The sequence below is a fragment of the Salvelinus fontinalis genome, chromosome 25, assembly GCF_029448725.1.
Source record: "Salvelinus fontinalis isolate EN_2023a chromosome 25, ASM2944872v1, whole genome shotgun sequence".
Lineage (NCBI taxonomy): Eukaryota > Metazoa > Chordata > Actinopteri > Salmoniformes > Salmonidae > Salvelinus > Salvelinus fontinalis.
The window spans coordinates 4,088,325-4,107,206 of record NC_074689.1 but is presented as its reverse complement, the minus strand read 5'-3'; the positions used below and the strand labels follow the sequence as shown (position 1 = coordinate 4,107,206).

Sequence of the window (18,882 nt, the reverse complement as noted above, 5' to 3'; positions counted from 1 at the left end):
TTTAATGGGCCTGTATTGGAAGGAACCTCATGCAAAGAGTCAAATCTGGACCTGTGCCCATACTCATACCGTTTCTGTGAGGTGAAAACTTTGTTGGAGAGGCCGCAGCGAAAGCTTGAACTAAACCCCAAAAGGGAGAAGCATTGAGAAGAGAAAAATACCAAAAGTTTAACTTGCTTGTGATGGTGTATGAGAGGATGGTGAGGGGAGGACGGCTCATAGTAAATCGCTGGAATGGAATTAATGTGTTTGGTACCATTCCTTCCATTCCAGTCATTACAATGACCCTGCCCTCCAATCCAAAGTGACACCAACCACTACTGGTGTGTTGTGACGCAGTGAGTCATGGTGTGTGTGTGTGTGTGTGTGTGTGTGTGTGTGTGTGTGTGTGTGTGTGTGTGTGTGTGTGTGTGTGTGTGTGTGTGTGTGTGTGTGTGTGTGTGTGTGTGTGTGTGTGTGTGTGTGTGTGTGTGTCCGTCTCTGCGTGCAGAGTGCACTCGCTGCATCATGGTGACTCACTGGGTATCTGCTGGATCCTGTGGACCACCACAAAGGCATCAGAGAGGCCCACTTTCACCGGGTGATTGACGGAACTGATGTGGGCCACCTCCATGGGAATCTGGAAGAGAGAGAGGAGGGAGACGGACATTCATCACCGGCCACCAGACCTGTCTATCTGACTGAGCCTGCCGGGAGTAGGACCCAAACAGGCCCAAACAGACCTAAACAGACCCAAACAGACCCAAACCAGACCTAAACCAGACCTAAACCAGACAAAGGCCTGACAGTTCCTGATGCTGATGGAGGGTTGTGGGAAATGTGTCCCAGATGGCACTCTATTCCCTACACCCTAAAGGCTCTGGTCAAAAGTAGTGCACTATATAGGGAGTAGGTTGCCATTTGTGAAGTACGCTACAAACAATGGGACTTAATATACTGGCAAGAACAAAGAGCTTGTTTCAATTGACTAATCTCCCAGGAAATCCATCAAAATGGAGGCGCAAATGAATAAGTCTGCAAAACAAGTCTGGCGGGCTCAAATTTGAGAATGTTGAGATCCCAGGAGAGAGACATTTGTAGTGTGGCGAAAGTAAGGGAAATAAATAAGTAAGGGAAGTAAAAGCCGCAGTGAGGGTTGTCTTTACATGGAGGTGGAGAAGTGGAGTGGAAGAGTGGCGTTAAAGAGAAGTACTCCCTGATTGAAATTGAAGAGAGAAAAAACATTTAAAAAATACCTATTTTGAAACATAACTTTTATGGGGCTTGTGATTATGATAGATGTATAACAGATGTAATAATTGGATTTAATGGATTCCGTAATTGCGGCCTAACACATTTAGACATTTATCTGACAGAGAAGTCACTCTTGATTCCAACTCTCTTTCATTCAGTTCATTTTTCTCCCTCTTCCCATTTTGACATTTTAAATCGGCACCGTCACAGTATCTAGTAAACATAATCTGGATCCTGTCATCATCCGGTCATCCAGTCATCATCCGGTTTGGAGCGAGCGGTCGCATTTGCATTCGCTCTGCAGGTAGTATAAATTTTCATTACATTGTATTACATTTCATTATATTCCAACGGTTTAATTTGTCTAACCTTAGCAATTTCTTCTTAGCTAGCTACTTAGCCGTCTGTGTATAAAAGATAATTGCGTATTTATCGTATTTCGTCGCCTATCGTAGCCCAGCAGCTAGCAAACGTCCACCGTCTACCGTATAACTTTTCATTACATTTCATTATAGTACAACGGTCTGATTTTCATTTCATTACAGTACAACGGTTTGATTTGGTTGATCTTAGCTAGCTACATAGCCGTCTTTGCATCAAACATAATTGTGTAGTTATTGAGGTTCGCCAGCCAGCTATTTTCGCCCCAACGTAACGCAACGTAGCCAACACGGCTACCTAGCCAGCTTGCCACCGAATAGCAGCATTGTAGAAACGAGTGCATTACAACGTAACGACCTGATCAGTGTAGTGTTGGCTGACTACACAGTTGTCTTTGCTATCTTTGATTTGCATTTGTTCGATCTTAGCTAGCTACTTAGCTGGCTACATAGCCGTCTCTGTATCGGTGATAATTGTGTAGTTATCAAGGTTCGCTGAGGTTCGCTAGCCAGGTATTCTCGCCCTAACGTAACGTAACGTAGTAAACCCTGCTAGCTAGCCAGCTAGCCACCAATTAGCAGCACTGTAGAAACGATTACATTACAACGGAACGACTTGACTTGTGTAGTGTTAGCTAGCTACATAGTTTTCTCTGCTATCTTTGTATCTAAGATAATTGTGTAGCTCTGAGTAATTATCGGTTAGCTAGCCAGCTATTTTTTCGCCTGCCGCGCTGTCGTCCTCCTACCTAGCCAACGCTGCTAGCTAGCCAACTTCTACCGAATAGCAGCACTGTAGAAACTTACATTACAACGGAACGACTTGATTAGCGTAGTGTTAGCTAGTTGTCTTTGCTGTCCTTGTATCCACGATAATTGTGTAGTTTAGAGAAATTTAGTGAAATTGTCGAGGTTACCTAGCCAGCTTCACTTTCAACAACGTAGCCACTGCTAGCCAGGCTACTTCACCAGCCAGCAGTACTATATCATTTTAGTCAATAAGATCTTGTATTTTATTTTTATTTTTTTTTGCAACGTAAGCTTAACTTTCTGAACATTCGAGACGTGTAGCCCACTTGTCATTCTAATCTCCTTTGCATTAGCGTAGCCTCTTCTGTAGCCTGTCAACCATGTGTCTGTCTATCCCTGTTCTCTCCTCTCTGCACAGACCATACAAACGCTTCACACCGCGTGGCCGCGCCCACCCTAACCTGGTGGTCCCAGCCCGCACGACCCACGTGGAGTTCCAGGTCTCCGGTAGCCTCTGGAACTGCCGATCTGCGGCCAACAAGGCAGAGCTCATCTCAGCCTATGCGTCCCTCCAGTCCCTCGACTTCCTGGCACTGACGGAAACATGGCTCACCACAGATAACACTGCTACTCCTACTGCTCTCTCTTCGTCTGCCCACGTGTTCTCGCACACCCCGAGACCGTCTGGTCAGCGGGGTGGTGGCACCGGGATCCTCATCTCTCCCAAGTGGTCATTCTCTCTTTCTCCCCTTACCCATCTGTCTATCGCCTCCTTTGAATTCCATGCTGTCACAGTTACCAGCCCTTTCAAGCTTAACATCCTTATCATTTATCGCCCTCCAGGTTCCCTTGGAGAGTTCATCAATGAGCTTGATGCCTTGATAAGCTCCTTTCCTGAGGACGGCTCACCTCTCACAGTTCTGGGTGACTTTAACCTCCCCATGTCTACCTTTGACTCATTCCTCTCTGCCTCCTTCTTTCCACTCCTCTCCTCTTTTGACCTCACCCTCTCACCTTCCCCCCCTACTCACAAGGCAGGCAATACGCTTGACCTCATCTTTACTAGATGCTGTTCTTCCACTAACCTCATTGCAACTCCCCTCCAAGTCTCCGACCACTACCTTGTATCCTTTTCCCTCTCGCTCTCATCCAACACTTCCCACACTGCCCCTACTCGGATGGTATCGCGCCGTCCCAACCTCCGCTCTCTCTCCCCCGCTACTCTCTCCTCTTCCATCCTATCATCTCTTCCCTCTGCCCAAACCTTCTCCAACCTATCTCCTGATTCTGCCTCCTCAACCCTCCTCTCCTCCCTTTCTGCATCCTTTGACTCTCTATGTCCCCTATCCTCCAGGCCGGCTCGGTCCTCCCCTCCCGCTCCGTGGCTCGACGACTCATTGCGAGCTCACAGAACAGGGCTCCGGGCAGCCGAGCGGAAATGGAGGAAAACTCGCCTCCCTGCGGACCTGGCATCCTTTCACTCCCTCCTCTCTACATTTTCCTCTTCTGTCTCTGCTGCTAAAGCCACTTTCTACCACTCTAAATTCCAAGCATCTGCCTCTAACCCTAGGAAGCTCTTTGCCACCTTCTCCTCCCTCCTGAATCCTCCTCCCCCTCCCCCCCCCCTCCTCCCTCTCTGCAGACGACTTCGTCAACCATTTTGAAAAGAAGGTCGACGACATCCGATCCTCGTTTGCTAAGTCAAACGACACCGCTGGTTCTGCTCACACTGCCCAACCCTGTGCTTTGACCTCTTTCTCCCCTCTCTCTCCAGATGAAATCTCGCGTCTTGTGACGGCCGGCCGCCCAACAACCTGCCCGCTTGACCCTATCCCCTCCTCTCTTCTCCAGACCATTTCCGGAGACCTTCTACCTTACCTCACCTCGCTCATCAACTCATCCCTGACCGCTGGCTACGTCCCTTCCGTCTTCAAGAGAGCGAGAGTTGCACCCCTTCTGAAAAAACCTACACTCGATCCCTCCGATCTCAACAACTACAGACCAGTATCCCTTCTTTCTTTTCTCTCCAAAACTCTTGAACGTGCCGTCCTTGGCCAGCTCTCCTGCTATCTCTCTCAGAATGACCTTCTTGATCCAAATCAGTCAGGTTTCAAGACTAGTCACTCAACTGAGACTGCTCTTCTCTGTATCACGGAGGCGCTCCGCACTGCTAAAGCTAACTCTCTCTCCTCTGCTCTCATCCTTCTAGACCTATCGGCTGCCTTCGATACTGTGAACCATCAGATCCTCCTCTCCACCCTCTCCGAGTTGGGCATCTCCGGCGCGGCCCACGCTTGGATTGCGTCCTACCTGACAGGTCGCTCCTACCAGGTGGCGTGGCGAGAATCTGTCTCCTCACCACGCGCTCTCACCACTGGTGTCCCCCAGGGCTCTGTTCTAGGCCCTCTCCTATTCTCGCTATACACCAAGTCACTTGGCTCTGTCATAACCTCACATGGTCTCTCCTATCATTGCTATGCAGACGACACACAATTAATCTTCTCCTTTCCCCCTTCTGATGACCAGGTGGCGAATCGCATCTCTGCATGTTTGGCAGACATATCAGTGTGGATGACGGATCACCACCTCAAGCTGAACCTCGGCAAGACGGAGCTGCTCTTCCTCCCGGGGAAGGACTGTCCGTTCCATGATCTCGCCATCACGGTTGACAACTCCATTGTGTCCTCCTCCCAGAGCGCTAAGAACCTTGGCGTGATCCTGGACAACACCCTGTCGTTCTCCACCAACATCAAGGCGGTGGCCCGTTCCTGTAGGTTCATGCTCTACAACATCCGCAGAGTACGACCCTGCCTCACACAGGAAGCGGCGCAGGTCCTAATCCAGGCACTTGTCATCTCCCGTCTGGATTACTGCAACTCGCTGTTGGCTGGGCTCCCTGCCTGTGCCATTAAACCCCTACAACTCATCCAGAACGCCGCAGCCCGTCTGGTGTTCAACCTTCCCAAGTTCTCTCACGTCACCCCGCTCCTCCGCTCTCTCCACTGGCTTCCAGTTGAAGCTCGCATCCGCTACAAGACCATGGTGCTTGCCTACGGAGCTGTGAGGGGAACGGCACCTCAGTACCTTCAGGCTCTGATCAGGCCCTACACCCAAACAAGGGCACTGCGTTCATCCACCTCTGGCCTGCTCGCCTCCCTACCACTGAGGAAGTACAGTTCCCGCTCAGCCCAGTCAAAACTGTTCGCTGCTCTGGCACCCCAATGGTGGAACAAACTCCCTCACGACGCCAGGACAGCGGAGTCAATCACCACCTTCCGGAGACACCTGAAACCCCACCTCTTCAAGGAATACCTAGGATAAAGCAATCCTTCTGCCCCCCCCCCCCCCTTAAAATGATCTAGATGCACTATTGTAAAGTGGCTGTTCCACTGGATGTCATAAGGTGAATGCACCAATTTGTAAGTCGCTCTGGATAAGAGCGTCTGCTAAATGACTTAAATGTAAATGTAAATCTCTCTCACACGCAGCGATGTTGCAGTGATCCAAAACCTGCGACACGAGTTAGACTGTTATTAACCATATTAAACATATGGAAGCAGAATGGGGAGATGAAATAATACTTTCAGAGGGAGCGACGGTCATTAAATTGTCAGTCACCGTAGCGACACATCGTGCCCTGAGTGAAAACAGAGGTTGATGAGCACAGCGCTTTATTTATCAATTCAATCAAGGAGAGAATTAAATAAGTGCTCTGTCACCAAGAGGAAGTGAGGATGAGGAAGGAGAGACAGAGATAGAGAGAAACAGAGAGAGAGAAACAGAGAGCAAGAAAGAGGAACAGAAAGAGACGGAGAGAGAGAGAGAGAAGAGAGAGAGCAGGGTGAGTGTGAAGAATTCCCTGCTTCTCACGAGATAGGTGTGACGCCATGTCACGCCTACACCCCTATGGGAGATACACGGAGAGAGGGGCAGTGAGAGGGAGAGAGGGAGAGAGGGAGAGGAGCAGCAAAAAGAAAAAGCGAGTGGTAGATAAAGCCTAGAGAGGAACAGAGAGAGAGAAAGACTGACCTCTTTGTAGGCGAAGACAATCCTGCCGTCGCTGTGCAGTGTGGCCTGGAAGGTGAAGCTACCCAGGTTGTAGTTGTCTTGCAGGTGGACATGATCCCACTGGACCACCAGAGCAGTGCCTGACAGAGAGAAAGAGGGACACGGTCATAGCTATACAGAACTACACAGGGCTACACAGAACCCCACTGAACCACATAGAACCACACAGGGCCACACAGAACCACATAAAACTACACAGGGCCACATAAAACCACATAGATAGAGCCAAACAGTGCCACACAGAACCCCTTAGAACCACACAGGACCATATAGAACCAGACTAAGAACCATTCCAGACCGCATAGAACAACATAGAGATCTGCTAGATAAAAGTCAGGGAGACCAAAGGCAGGGAAGGCTCCTTAAGTTTCAAACATTGATTGAGGCACCCAGGGTCGCCAAAATGAGTAGCGACATGTGTCTCCCTGTTACCATAGAGTCTACAGGGAGATAAGTTTCACCTTTTTTGATTATAAAGAGACATGTAGTCCTAGTGTATTCCAGTTTAGCAAAACTCGCTACGATATAACAGGCTGCTTTAAAGTATTTTTGAAGAATCGGGTGGAAGCTCACATGGAACTCATGGCACTGTACTGTACTAGCTACCCCCGGAGTGCAGGCCTGACGTTCATCTCTATGCTGTTTTGATTTAGTGTGGACTTCGGAGAGCCTTTGGACGTGAAAATTATGTCTTCGTTCTCCTGTGCAACCAGCCAGTCATTTGGCCGGGAGCCAGAGCAATAAAGGTTTGTTAACACAAGTAATCAATTTTTCCTTCACACACTCAGAGCCCCTCTCTCCATCCAAAAGTAAAGTGGAGATTTAGTTTCTCTGCTGACAGCTAGGAGTACTAGAGTCTAGTGCTACAGGAAACCCCATAATAATCCACATCTGGCCTCCAGAAGGCTTCTGCATGGGGCTGATGCTGCAGGATTCTCAAAGGCATGGCGAGGGCATGGGGCTGTATGCTAGATGTAGAGAGGACAGGGACATGTCTGTGATTGTTACAGTAACTCCATCCCAAATGGAACCTTATTTCCTATATCGTGCACTACTTTTGACCAAGGCACAGCCTGTCTGTTCTGAATTCTCTATCTAACTGAGAATGGCGGGGGGCTAGAGAACGTGCTATGGAGTAGACTTGCTTTGCTAGAGCTCCGCTCTATTTCGAAACAAATTAATATTTATCTCAACCTCTCACAACCTATAACTTCAAACATTGTCTGGCAATATGACAAGGGGAAAGGCACCAAAAAAGGGGGCGCTAAACAAGATCATTTGAATGAGATAGACAACGAACCAATTTGAACGTCGCCGACCCACGAGGAGTTAACTGAAGAGGCTAGCTCCCAAGAGTTCCCCACAGATCCTACTCAACGTGACATAATGGCGGCCATAAACTCACTAAGCAAGAAGGTGGACACAAGGTTGGCTGATATCTCAAAGAGCATTGGGACTTTGACTGAAATTGTGAAGGCAACTAAGAGAAGGGTCCATGAGGTTGAGCAGACGACAGTCGATCACGAGGCCAGGCTGCAAGACATAGAGAAACAGTGCGCAACGTTAAAAAATGACAATAAAACCCTGAAAGCCTGATTGGAAATGCCTCGAGTTGCATTCAAGACGCCAGAACATCCGAATATGTGGGATCCAGGAGGACACTGAGAACGAACATAGATTACTGTAGCCTCGGGAAACCCACTGAATTTGTCTCGGAGCTGATACCGGCATTGCTGGGGAGTGAACACTTCAAAACGGCCATCCTGATCGACCCCGCACACAGATCACAGGCAACGAAGCCGGCCAAGGGCGCGCCACCAAGGCCATTCATTGTACGGTTGCACTATCCCCAGACCAGGGATCTCATCCTCAAGCTGGCTAATCAAAAGTTCCCCCTTAACTACAACGGAGCCAGCGTGTCTTTCTACCCAGATCTTACTTTGAAGGTGAGGAACCAACGGAAAGAGTATGATGAGTTACGCAACAAACGCAGAGCGGCCAACATCCGATATGGATTCCTCTTCCCAGCCCGGTTTAAGGTGACAGTCGAGGGATCAACACGTACGTTTGACAACTCAAAAGAGGCCGATCTGTTCTTGACAAGCAAGCTCCCCGGCTGAGGATACAGAACGACTGTGTCAGCCGGCTAAATGGCCAAATACAGGCCAGGAATGTGCTTGAATTTCATGCCTATGTCTTTTCGATAAGAAGATAATAAATTGGGACTTATAATGATGGGTGAGATGTTGTGGCTTATATAGCATTGTTTAGCCTATCATGTTTTAGCGCCATTCACCCCCTAACGTGAGCGTTAAGTGTTATTTAATATTAGTTTATATGCGGAGCATCTATAGACGACGAGTTGACGAGTTAGTTCAAGCTGTATGTCTAGACACCCTAAGGTTTGTGTGTTAGTCAAGGAGTGCTTCATTTGGGGAAGTCACTCAGTAAAGGGACGGGAGGGGGGATGGGGTCTGTGTTTTATGTTCACATTTATTTATACAGGTCGCATGACAAGCTCCTGCAAGGCGGGACGTTTTTTATTTTCGGCTTTGTATGACAGCAACAATTTCCTCTGAAATAAGAAATGCCACATAGTTACCGAGCACAGAGTAGACCTGGTGGAATAAAGATAGTCAGCTGGAACTGTAAGGGCTTAGGGCATGTCGTGAAACGAGCTACGTTTTTTTTCTCTCCTCTTAAATCACCGGGCGCTGACATAGTGCTTCTTCAAGAAACGCATATTAAACGCTCCGCGCAGGCCAAGCTAGAGTCGACTGGATCGGTCAGATATACCAGTCTAGCTTTGATGCAAAAGCGAGAGGAGTAGCAATCCTGATAAGGACAAACACTCCTTTTGTTTACTTATCCTCGATTTCAGATCCTAATGGACTGTATATTATTGTGGCTGGTACACTGAATTCGAAACCAATAACCTTGGTCAATTTATATGGACCCAACTTCCATGATCCATTATTTTATCAAAGGGTATTTAAGGCCATACCAAATATCTCGGATGCAAGGGTATTTGTTGGAGGTGACTTTAACTGTACGTTAGATCCCCTTTTAGATAAACACCTATCAAGGTCACTTCAACAATCAAATGCCAGTGTCTGTCTAAATACATTGATGACAAACCTTAACATTGTCGATATTTGGAGACTGACGCACCCAACAGACAGGGATTATTCTTTCTTTTCATCAGTTCATAAATCATATTCCAGATTTTTTGCTGGACTCCAAACTAATTTCAGCAGCGGTTACCTATCCCCCTATTCTAATTACCGACCACTATCCTCTGTCCATGGTGCTGAAACTCAACAATATGTCTACAGGTCGGCGACCCGTGACGCTGAGACGCATACAAAGTTGAAATATGAATACAATTTTATCTTTTCGAAACGAGTGGGCTCTTTACTTGCTAGAGTGCAACAAAGTTATTTTGAACTGGGTGACAAACCACATAAATTATTATCAAGACAGCTAAGGCATGTACAGGCATCTAGAGCTATTCACAAAATAAAAGACAAGAAGGGTAAAATAGTAACAGATCCGCAGGATATTAATAAATGCTTTGCTCAGTTTTACTCAGAGCTATATCAATCAAAATGCGATGCTACTGATCCACAAACTATGGGACGCTTTCTCGCTGAATGTGAACTTCCTAAACTAGACAGGGGGGAAGCTGCTGCACTCGATGCTGGGATAACTTTAGAGGAAATTAACTTCTACCGCCTCAGAAACCCGGATCCGGGAGCACCCCCCACCACCCCCACCAGTAAAAAAGCTGACTAGCATAGCTAGCATAGCGTCACAAGTAAATACTAGCATCTAAATATCATTCAATCACAAGTCCAAGACACCAGATGAAAGATCCACTTCTTGTGAATCCAGCAATCATTTCTGATTTTTAAAATGTTTTACAGGGAAGACACAATATGTAAATCTATTTTCTAACCAGGTTAGCAAAAGACACCATTTTTCTTTGTCCACCATTTTTTCTCTCCACCAGTAGCTATCACCAATTCGACCAAATAAAGATATTGATAGCCACTAACCAAGAAAAAACCTCATCAGATGACAGTCTGATAACATATTTATTGTATAGCATAGGTTTTGTTAGAAAAATGTGCATATTTCAGGTAGAAATCATAGTTTACAATTGCACCCACCATCACAACTCGACTAGAATAAATACAGAGAGCAACCTGTATTACCTAATTACTAATCATAAAACATTTCTTAAAAATACACAGCGTACAGTAATTGAAAGACACAGATCCTGTGAATCCAGACAATATTTCAGATTTTCTAAGTGTCTTACAGCGAAAACACAATAAATCGTTATATTAGCATACCACATGTGCAAACATTACCCCAGCATTGATTCAAGGCAAAAAGAGCGATAGCATTATCACCACCAAAATATATAAATTATTTCACTAACCTTCTCAGAATTCTTCCGATGACACTCCTGTAACATCATATTACAACATACATATAGAGTTTGTTCGAAAATGTGCATATTTAGCCACAAAAAAAACGTGGTTATACAATGAGAATAGTAGCCAAACTGGCCAGAAAATGTCGGGCGCCATCTTGGACAGTGATCTAGTCTAATGAATAACTAATCATAAACTTGACTAAAAAATACAGGGTGGACAGCAATTGAAAGACAAATTAGTTCTTAATGCAATCGCTGAATTACATTTTTTAAATTATCCTTACTGTGCAATACAGGGTGCGCCAAAGCAAAGCTACCCCAAAGAAAATGGCGGAATATGCGTTTAACATTTTTCAACAGAACAACGATTTAACATCATAAATAGTTCTTACTATTAGCTGAACTTCCATCAGAATCTTGGGCAATGTATCCTTTCTCCGGTCTAATCGTCTTTTGGTCGAAAGATGTCCTCTTGTCCTGTCGAAATGGCCACTAACGTTCGGCATGTACTGGAAAAGTGTCCAACTATTGGAAGTGCGTCACAAAGAAATGCCAGAAAATCGCACTAAACTGATATAAATTGCTATAAAGCGGTTTAAATTAACTACCTTATGATGTCTTTAACACCTATAACGAGTAAAAACATGACCGGAGATATATTACTGGCTAAACCAAAGCTTGGACGGAGGCCAGTCCGACGTCCATCGTGCGTCAAGCGCAGGGAAGAAAAGAAAGGTACTTCCGCCCTTTGGTCTTTTATTAAGTCCCAGATTGCGCAATCGACTCCATTCAAATTGTCACCACTTACTGACATCTAGAGGAAGGCGTAGGCAGTGTTTGTAGCCCCATAGCATTCACAGGGACCTAAAAACTGACCTGGGAACAGAGGCCAAGATTTCTGAAATCTCACTCCCTGGCAGGAAAAGTGCTGTAGAATGAGTTCTGTTTCACTCAGAGACATAATTCCAACGGTTTTAGAAACTAGAGAGTGTTTTCTATCCAATAATAATAATAATATGCATATTGTACGAGCAAGAATTGAGTGCTAGGCAGTTTAATTTGGCAACGTCAAAAAAAAAAAGTGCTAACAGCACCCCCTATTGACTTACCAGAGTGATAGCACAATTTCCAAACTGCAAGGCCCCTGGGCCCAATGGATATGTAATAGAATCCTATAAGAAGTACTGCGCCAGTCTAGCTCCACTTATGTTGCGAATGTTTAAACAATCCAAAGAAAATGCCAAACTCCCGCAAACACTGTATAAGGCTACAATAGCACTGATCTTGAAAAAAGATAGAGATTCCATGGAGATGTCGTCGTATCGCCCCGTGTCGTTACTCCCCGTAGAAAACAAGGTGTTGACAAAGATATTGGCAAACCGATTGAAAAAAAATATTTCTGACATCATACACCCTGACCAGATAGGTTTTATCCCAGGCCGACATATATACTACAATTTGAGACGCCTTTTCAACGTTATGTATCATGATCATAAAGTTGAGGCAGTGGTAATAGCTCTTGATGCAGAAAAGGCATTTGATCAGATTGAGTGGAAGTATATGATGTCGGTTCTGGAGCATTTTGGGTTTGGAAAGGAATTTATTAATTGGATAAGAATAATTTATGCACACCCACTGGCCTCCGTGGTGACCAATCAGGAAATGTCGCAGTCATTCCGCCTGTTCAAGGGCTGCCGACAGGGGTGCCCTATTTCGCCTGCTCTCTTAGCTATAGCCATGGAACCCCTTGCTACTCACATTCGTGCATGTGCATAGCTTCTGTTAAAATAAAAGACACGCAGCACAAAATGTCCCTATATGCAGACGATGTTCTTTTGTTTTTGTCCAAGCCTAAAACTTCTATTCCCCCCTTACTTAACTTGATGAACACATTCCGATCCTTCTCTGGCTACAAGTAAACTGGCAAAAAAGCAAATTGATATGTACTGTGGATATGTCGATATGTAATTTCTGCAATCTACCCCATTTAGAACAGTGATGGACAAGTTCACAAGCCTTGGCATTGTAGTGACAAGAGACCTTGATTACCTATTGAAAGCAAATTGTGACTTAAAAATTTAACAGCTTTAACAAAATGTCGATTTTTGGAAAACTGCCTTGGTTGGTCGTATAAACGCTATTAAAATGGTTGTCCTACCCAGGTTTCTTTACCTCTTCCAATGTCTATCCAATTTCATACCACAAAGCTATTTTAGTAAATCCATTATTATGGGATAACAAGGCAGACAGAATTTCAAAGAAGCATTTATGCAAGTACAAGATAGAGGGGGGCTTTGACCTTCCTCACTTTAAACTGTATTATTGGGCTGCTAATCTGAACATTGTGTCTTTCTGGAGGGGAAGTTTACCTGGGATGCGACAGAATGATATGCCGTCATGGCTTTTGATTGAGCAGGCCTCCTGTCAACGTTCCTCAGTCCCTGCACTTGTTACTAGTCCATCATAAGTGAAAAAAGCCACTTATGACTCTAATCCAGTCATTTGTCATACTCTTAGGATCTGGAAACAGATTAGGTATTATCTTAACATACCCACTGTTTACATAGACAGCCCAATTTGCCTGAATCATGCTTTCCACCCTGCGCTGGATGAAATGGTGTTTTCACAGTGGAGGGAGAAGGGGCTCACAGCATTTGGTAATTTATACATTGATAGTCAGTCAGCTTCATTTCAACAATTACAGGGTAAGTTTAACATGCCAACAACACATTTTTTCAGATACCTCCAAATCAGGAATTTCTTGAGGACACATATCCCACAGTATGGCATGAAGCCAAATAATCCTACATTAGATAGCCTGATCCTTGTCAAACCCCATTCAAAATGGTCGGTCTCTAGACTGTATGATGTGCTACAGGCCCACATATGGGTATCCACAGACACTATTAAAAGGGCTTGGGAACAAGAACTTGGTTCAGAAATCTCAGATGAGGACTGGGTAGAAGCTCTCAGAAGAGGACTGGGTAGAAGCTCTCAGAAGAGGACTGGGTAGAAGCTCTCAGGAATATAAACCACCGTTCAGTGAATGCCAGACACAAACTTGTACAGTTTAAGGTGATACACAGTTTACATTACTCAAAAGTAAAACTGCATAAAATATTCCCGGACACCTCACCACTGTGTGAGAGGTGCAAGCAGGATGAGGGGATGTTGACCCACTTATTTTGGGCATGTCCTAAGTTACATGCTTACTGGGCTCTCATTTTTGATTACTTATCTAATGCCTTTGATAAAGTTATAGCCCCAGACCCATTGATCGCTCTGTTTGGCACAGCTGATGGGAATAACCAGGAGGGGAAAGCTGTCTCTCTTTGTACTCTATTAGCCAAAAGGCTCATATTGCAATTTTGGAAATTGGAGACTGTACCTACCTTTGAAATGTGGTTACGGGATTTAGGGAATTTGATACGATACCTCCAATAGAAGTCCAATGTTTTACAAAATATGGCAGCCGATACTGGATAAATGGTCTAGTCCCGCTTCATATGCTGTACATGCTGTACTCCACTCAATATTTATTTTTGGCTTAACTACACTGCTTGTAATGACTATATGCTGTCTACTTATACATGTACCACCTTATAGGATTTATTTTTATTTTGTGTAAGTGTGAGTTACGTTTTGTGGAGTGTGGTGTGAGGAAAATAACCTCACACTCAACGTCAACAAAACAAAGGAGATGATCGTGGACTTCAGGAAACAGCAGAGGGAGCACCCCCCTATCCACATCGACGGGACAGTAGTGGAGAAGGTGGAACGTTTTAAGTTCCTCGGCGTACACATCACGGACAAACTGAAATGGTCCACCCACACAGACAGTGTGGTGAAGAAGGCACAACAGCGCCTCTTCAACCCCAGGAGGCTGAAAAAATTTGGCTTGTCACCTAAAACACTCACAAACTTTTACAGATGCACAATTGAGAACATCCTATCGGGCTGTATCACCGCCTGGTACGGCAACTGCTCCGCCCACAACCATAAGGTTCTCCAGAGGGTAGTGAGGTCGGCACAACGCATCACCCTGGGGAAAACTACCTGCCCTCCGGGATACCTACACCACCTGATGTCACAGGAAGGCCAAAAAGATCATCAAGGACAACAACCTCCCGAGCCACTGCCTGTTCACTTCGCTATCATCCAGAAGGCGAGGTCAGTACAGGTGCATCAAAGCAGGGACCGAGAGACTGAAAAACAACTTCTATCTCAAGGCCATCAGACTGTTAAACAGCCATCAATAACATTGAGTGGCTGCTGCCAACATACTGACTCAAATCTCTAGCCACTTTAACAATTAAAAATTGGATGTAATAAATGTATCACTAGTCACTTTAAACAATGCCACTTTATATAATGTTTACATACCCTACATTACTCATCTCATATGTACTCTATACCATCTACTGTATCTTGCCTACACCGTTCAGCCATCGCTCACCCATATATTTATATGTACATATTCTTATCCATTCCTTTACACTTGTGTATATAAGGTAGTTGTTGTGAAATTGTTAGATTACTTGTTAGATATTACTGGATGGTCGGAATTAGAAGCACAAGCATTTCGCTACACTCGCATTAACATCTGCTAACCATGTGTATGTGACAAATACAATTTGATTTGAAAATTTGATTTGAAAAATAACTATCTGAAAGGCTAGCCTCCTAATCTGATAGGCTGCCACCTTCACAATATATTATTAAAAAGGTAACAAATTTAACCCCTCCCATCACAAATAGTTTCAGGTTTGAACCTTTACACAGGGGTTCCTCGAAGACCCTTTTCAGAACTTGAAAGGTTCCGCCGGTGTGGCAACCCAAAAGGTTCTTGCCGGCACCTTTTGATGAATAGTTATTAAAGTGAGAGAGGCAGACTTTCCCTCCTCCAAGTTGTCGTGCGTCCCAAATGGCACCCTGTGTAGTGAACATCAAAAAGCAGGTCAAAAGCAGCACACTATATAGGGAATAGGGTGCCATTTCAGACGCAACTAGGCAGTGAGTCGCTATGGAGGGCTACATTTAACATAGTCGAATCAAGTTTTAATTGGATGTACATGAGGCAGTGAGGCTGAGGTCAGGGATGCCAACTGGTTAAGGCCCAAAAAGGTGACAAACATTTTTGGCACGGAAACACGGGAAAAATCTTTGTGAAGTGAAGGAAAATGTGCTTCTTTTCAGAGAATAACAAGTACATATAATACACATTTAAACATGGTGTCCTGAGGTCGGTGGGAGTTGGGCTCTTTGGTCTGGGTTTAAGTTTTTATCCTGATATATACAGTATATAGAACAATTTTATGTTTCTTTATATATCCTTTATGGAGATGGTTCTATAAGGAACCTTTCTCAATCTGAAAGGTTCTTTGTAGATCTTTTTGAAGAACCATACAGGGTTTTTGATTCTGGTCAGCCATATTATATTGCTCAAATTCCATAGGTGTTATTATTGCGTTAATAAAATAGTTGAATCAAGTGAGCTATCTCTGGAACATCTGGGGGTCCCTGAGGAGAGAATTGAGAACTACTGACTGCTTTAGGCAACCTTTCTCAGTTGACAAGGCCATACGTAAGTCGTTCACAAGACACTTCCACTGGCCGTAGTCATATACTGTAAGATATGTGGTGGCATAACGCAACACATTAGACACATTGGAATGACACAAAGATTTGTGAAAGACAAACCACGCCCCAAAAATATTTTACATTTTGTGAACTGTAAAGGACCATTGAAGAGCTCCAGTGATGGCTCCACATACAGTAGAACCTTCACCCTTCTCAAAGAACCCGTGAGTAACATTCATTTTTTTGTTGAACAATTTAGGAGCAGACAAATATATTTGGGGAGCACAATGAAAGTAATTGACAAAAGGTTTTTGGAGTGTTCCATGCTCAATCAGGCACAATGTCACCTCAAATATGAACCTCTTAGGTGAAACAAAAATGTTCAGCTGCCTATTTAAGGGCGAGAGGTTACCACGGTAACAGGGCCCTCACACATCTGTGAATAATCCATAGAATGAAGAATTACAATACTAGAATGGACATTTTTTATGATGAGATTACAGTCAGCCATTTTGGTCAGAGGGTTAGTTGGTCAATGATTTGCCAGTACTGTAGTAAGATATTGTATAAAACAATGAATTTGAAGAATTTATCTGCACTGCATGTTTGTTAGCTAGCTAGCTAGCCAGACAGTTTCAAATTAACTGCCAACATTCCAGTTAAACAATGCAGTCAATCCACAGGCTGAAAAGGCAAGTACTGATTTTATATCATATAATAGCATTCACAGCTTTCAATCATTTTTATTATTTTTACATTCATGGTCTGTTTACATATATTTTAGATTATACAGAAAATTGGCTGAAAACCTGTAAAAACTGTATTTATAATTATATGACAATTTAAGTTGACTAATTCTATTACACAATTTCTATTATATCGCATGCCTAACTTTTATTTTCCTGCGTAAGTAAAATCAGGATTATGCCTCTACTGCCATTCATCCCAGTTAAATGGCACCCTATTCCCTATCTGTGTCTGTGTCCTTCTATAAAAAAAAAATGCTGGGTTAAAAACAACCCAGTGCTGGGTATATAGTGGACAGAACACATGTTGGGTTATTTTGACCCAGGCATTTTTTTTTTTTGAAGACTGGAGGCGTGGCTTAGTAGGGGATAGTTATTTTTGGTCACACGTGAGAGTAAATGTCACTATATTTCATCTGTTCTGTCTGGCTGTCTCTACACTTGACATTTACATGTGACTTTCAGAATACAAAGATCGCATAGAAAAGACAGGTCTAGACACACAAAAGCTGCATGGTGGTCGGATTGTGTTCAGATCTGGCTGACCACTTTAGGAGGTGGTCAGTGACGCATTGTGTGTGGATTTCTCCTCAGTTTGGAAGTAATCAGGCTTTTGTAAGCGCATACAGTGGGCGTCGTCATCAGCACTCTGCCCACAAGTTTCCAAGAAAACATGTGTTTCGGGAGCGAGAGGCACCTTTTTACATTAAACATTGGAGGAAATACATTCCTAGCGTGTGAGGAACTTGTTTGCTAGCTTCATAAATGCTAGCCAGCTAGTTTACTTAAAAAACTAAATTATGCAACCTGCTTAGCTAGCTAGCTTGCTTGCTGGCTAGTTACAGAGGTTAACTGGGTAGTTAACTACAGCCAACAAGTTGTTGTTGTGTTGCCAGATTTAGCCATTCGCAGAATGCATACAGGCATTTGAATATAGTGCGGGAAAAGGGAACCCGGCCACAATGTGAACACATTTAAGGGAAAGGGGGATACCTAGTCAGTTATACATCTGAATGCATCTTCCGCATTTAACCCAACCCCTCTGAATCAGAGAGGTGTGGGTGGCTGCCTTAATCAACAGCCACGTCATTGGTGCCCAGGGAACAGTGGTTTAACTGCCTTGCTCAAAGAGAGAACAACAGATTTTTGTCAGCTCGGGGATTTGATCCAGCAACCTTTTGGTTACTGGCCCAAGGCTCTTACCCACCAGGAAACCTGCCGCCATGTACAGTTGAAGTCGGAAGTTTACATACACCTTAGCCAAATACATTTAACTTCTTGCGACTACAGGGGGTGCTGTTTTCTCATTAGCATAATTGCATTACAGATTAAACGGCTTCCTACTAAATTCTTTATCGTACAATATGCATATTATTACTATTATTGGATAGAAAACAGTCTCTAGTTTCTATAGGCGTTGGAATTTTGTCTCTGAGTGGAACAGAACTCATTCTACAGCAATTTCCCTGACATGGAGTCAGATTTCACACATTTTGGCCCCTGATCTGGAGTCAGTTTAAAGGCCACTGTGAACGCTATCAGGATACGGACACTGCTTACGTCTTCCCCTGGATGCCTTTACGTGATGACGATTTGAATGGTATCGATTGCGCAATCACAGCCCCTATAAAACAAAAACACGTGTAGGTAGGAACTCTTTTCCAGATGCGTCGGGCGCGCG

At 44.4% G+C, this 18,882-nt stretch overlaps 1 protein-coding gene across 2 annotated transcripts in view; it reads right to left on the bottom strand.

Moving 5' to 3' along the window:
• The window catches only part of LOC129822772 (plexin domain-containing protein 2-like), a 178,813-nt gene that overhangs the window by 61,152 nt on the left and 98,779 nt on the right, over nucleotides 1-18,882 (bottom strand). For both annotated transcript variants that reach the window (XM_055881169.1, XM_055881170.1), the window contains exons 6-7: nucleotides 6,393-6,511; nucleotides 520-619 (exon numbers count right to left, since the gene is read on the bottom strand). In XM_055881169.1, coding sequence (XP_055737144.1) covers nucleotides 520-619; nucleotides 6,393-6,511 — 219 coding nt within the window. The remainder of the gene's footprint in view (nucleotides 1-519; nucleotides 620-6,392; nucleotides 6,512-18,882) is intronic.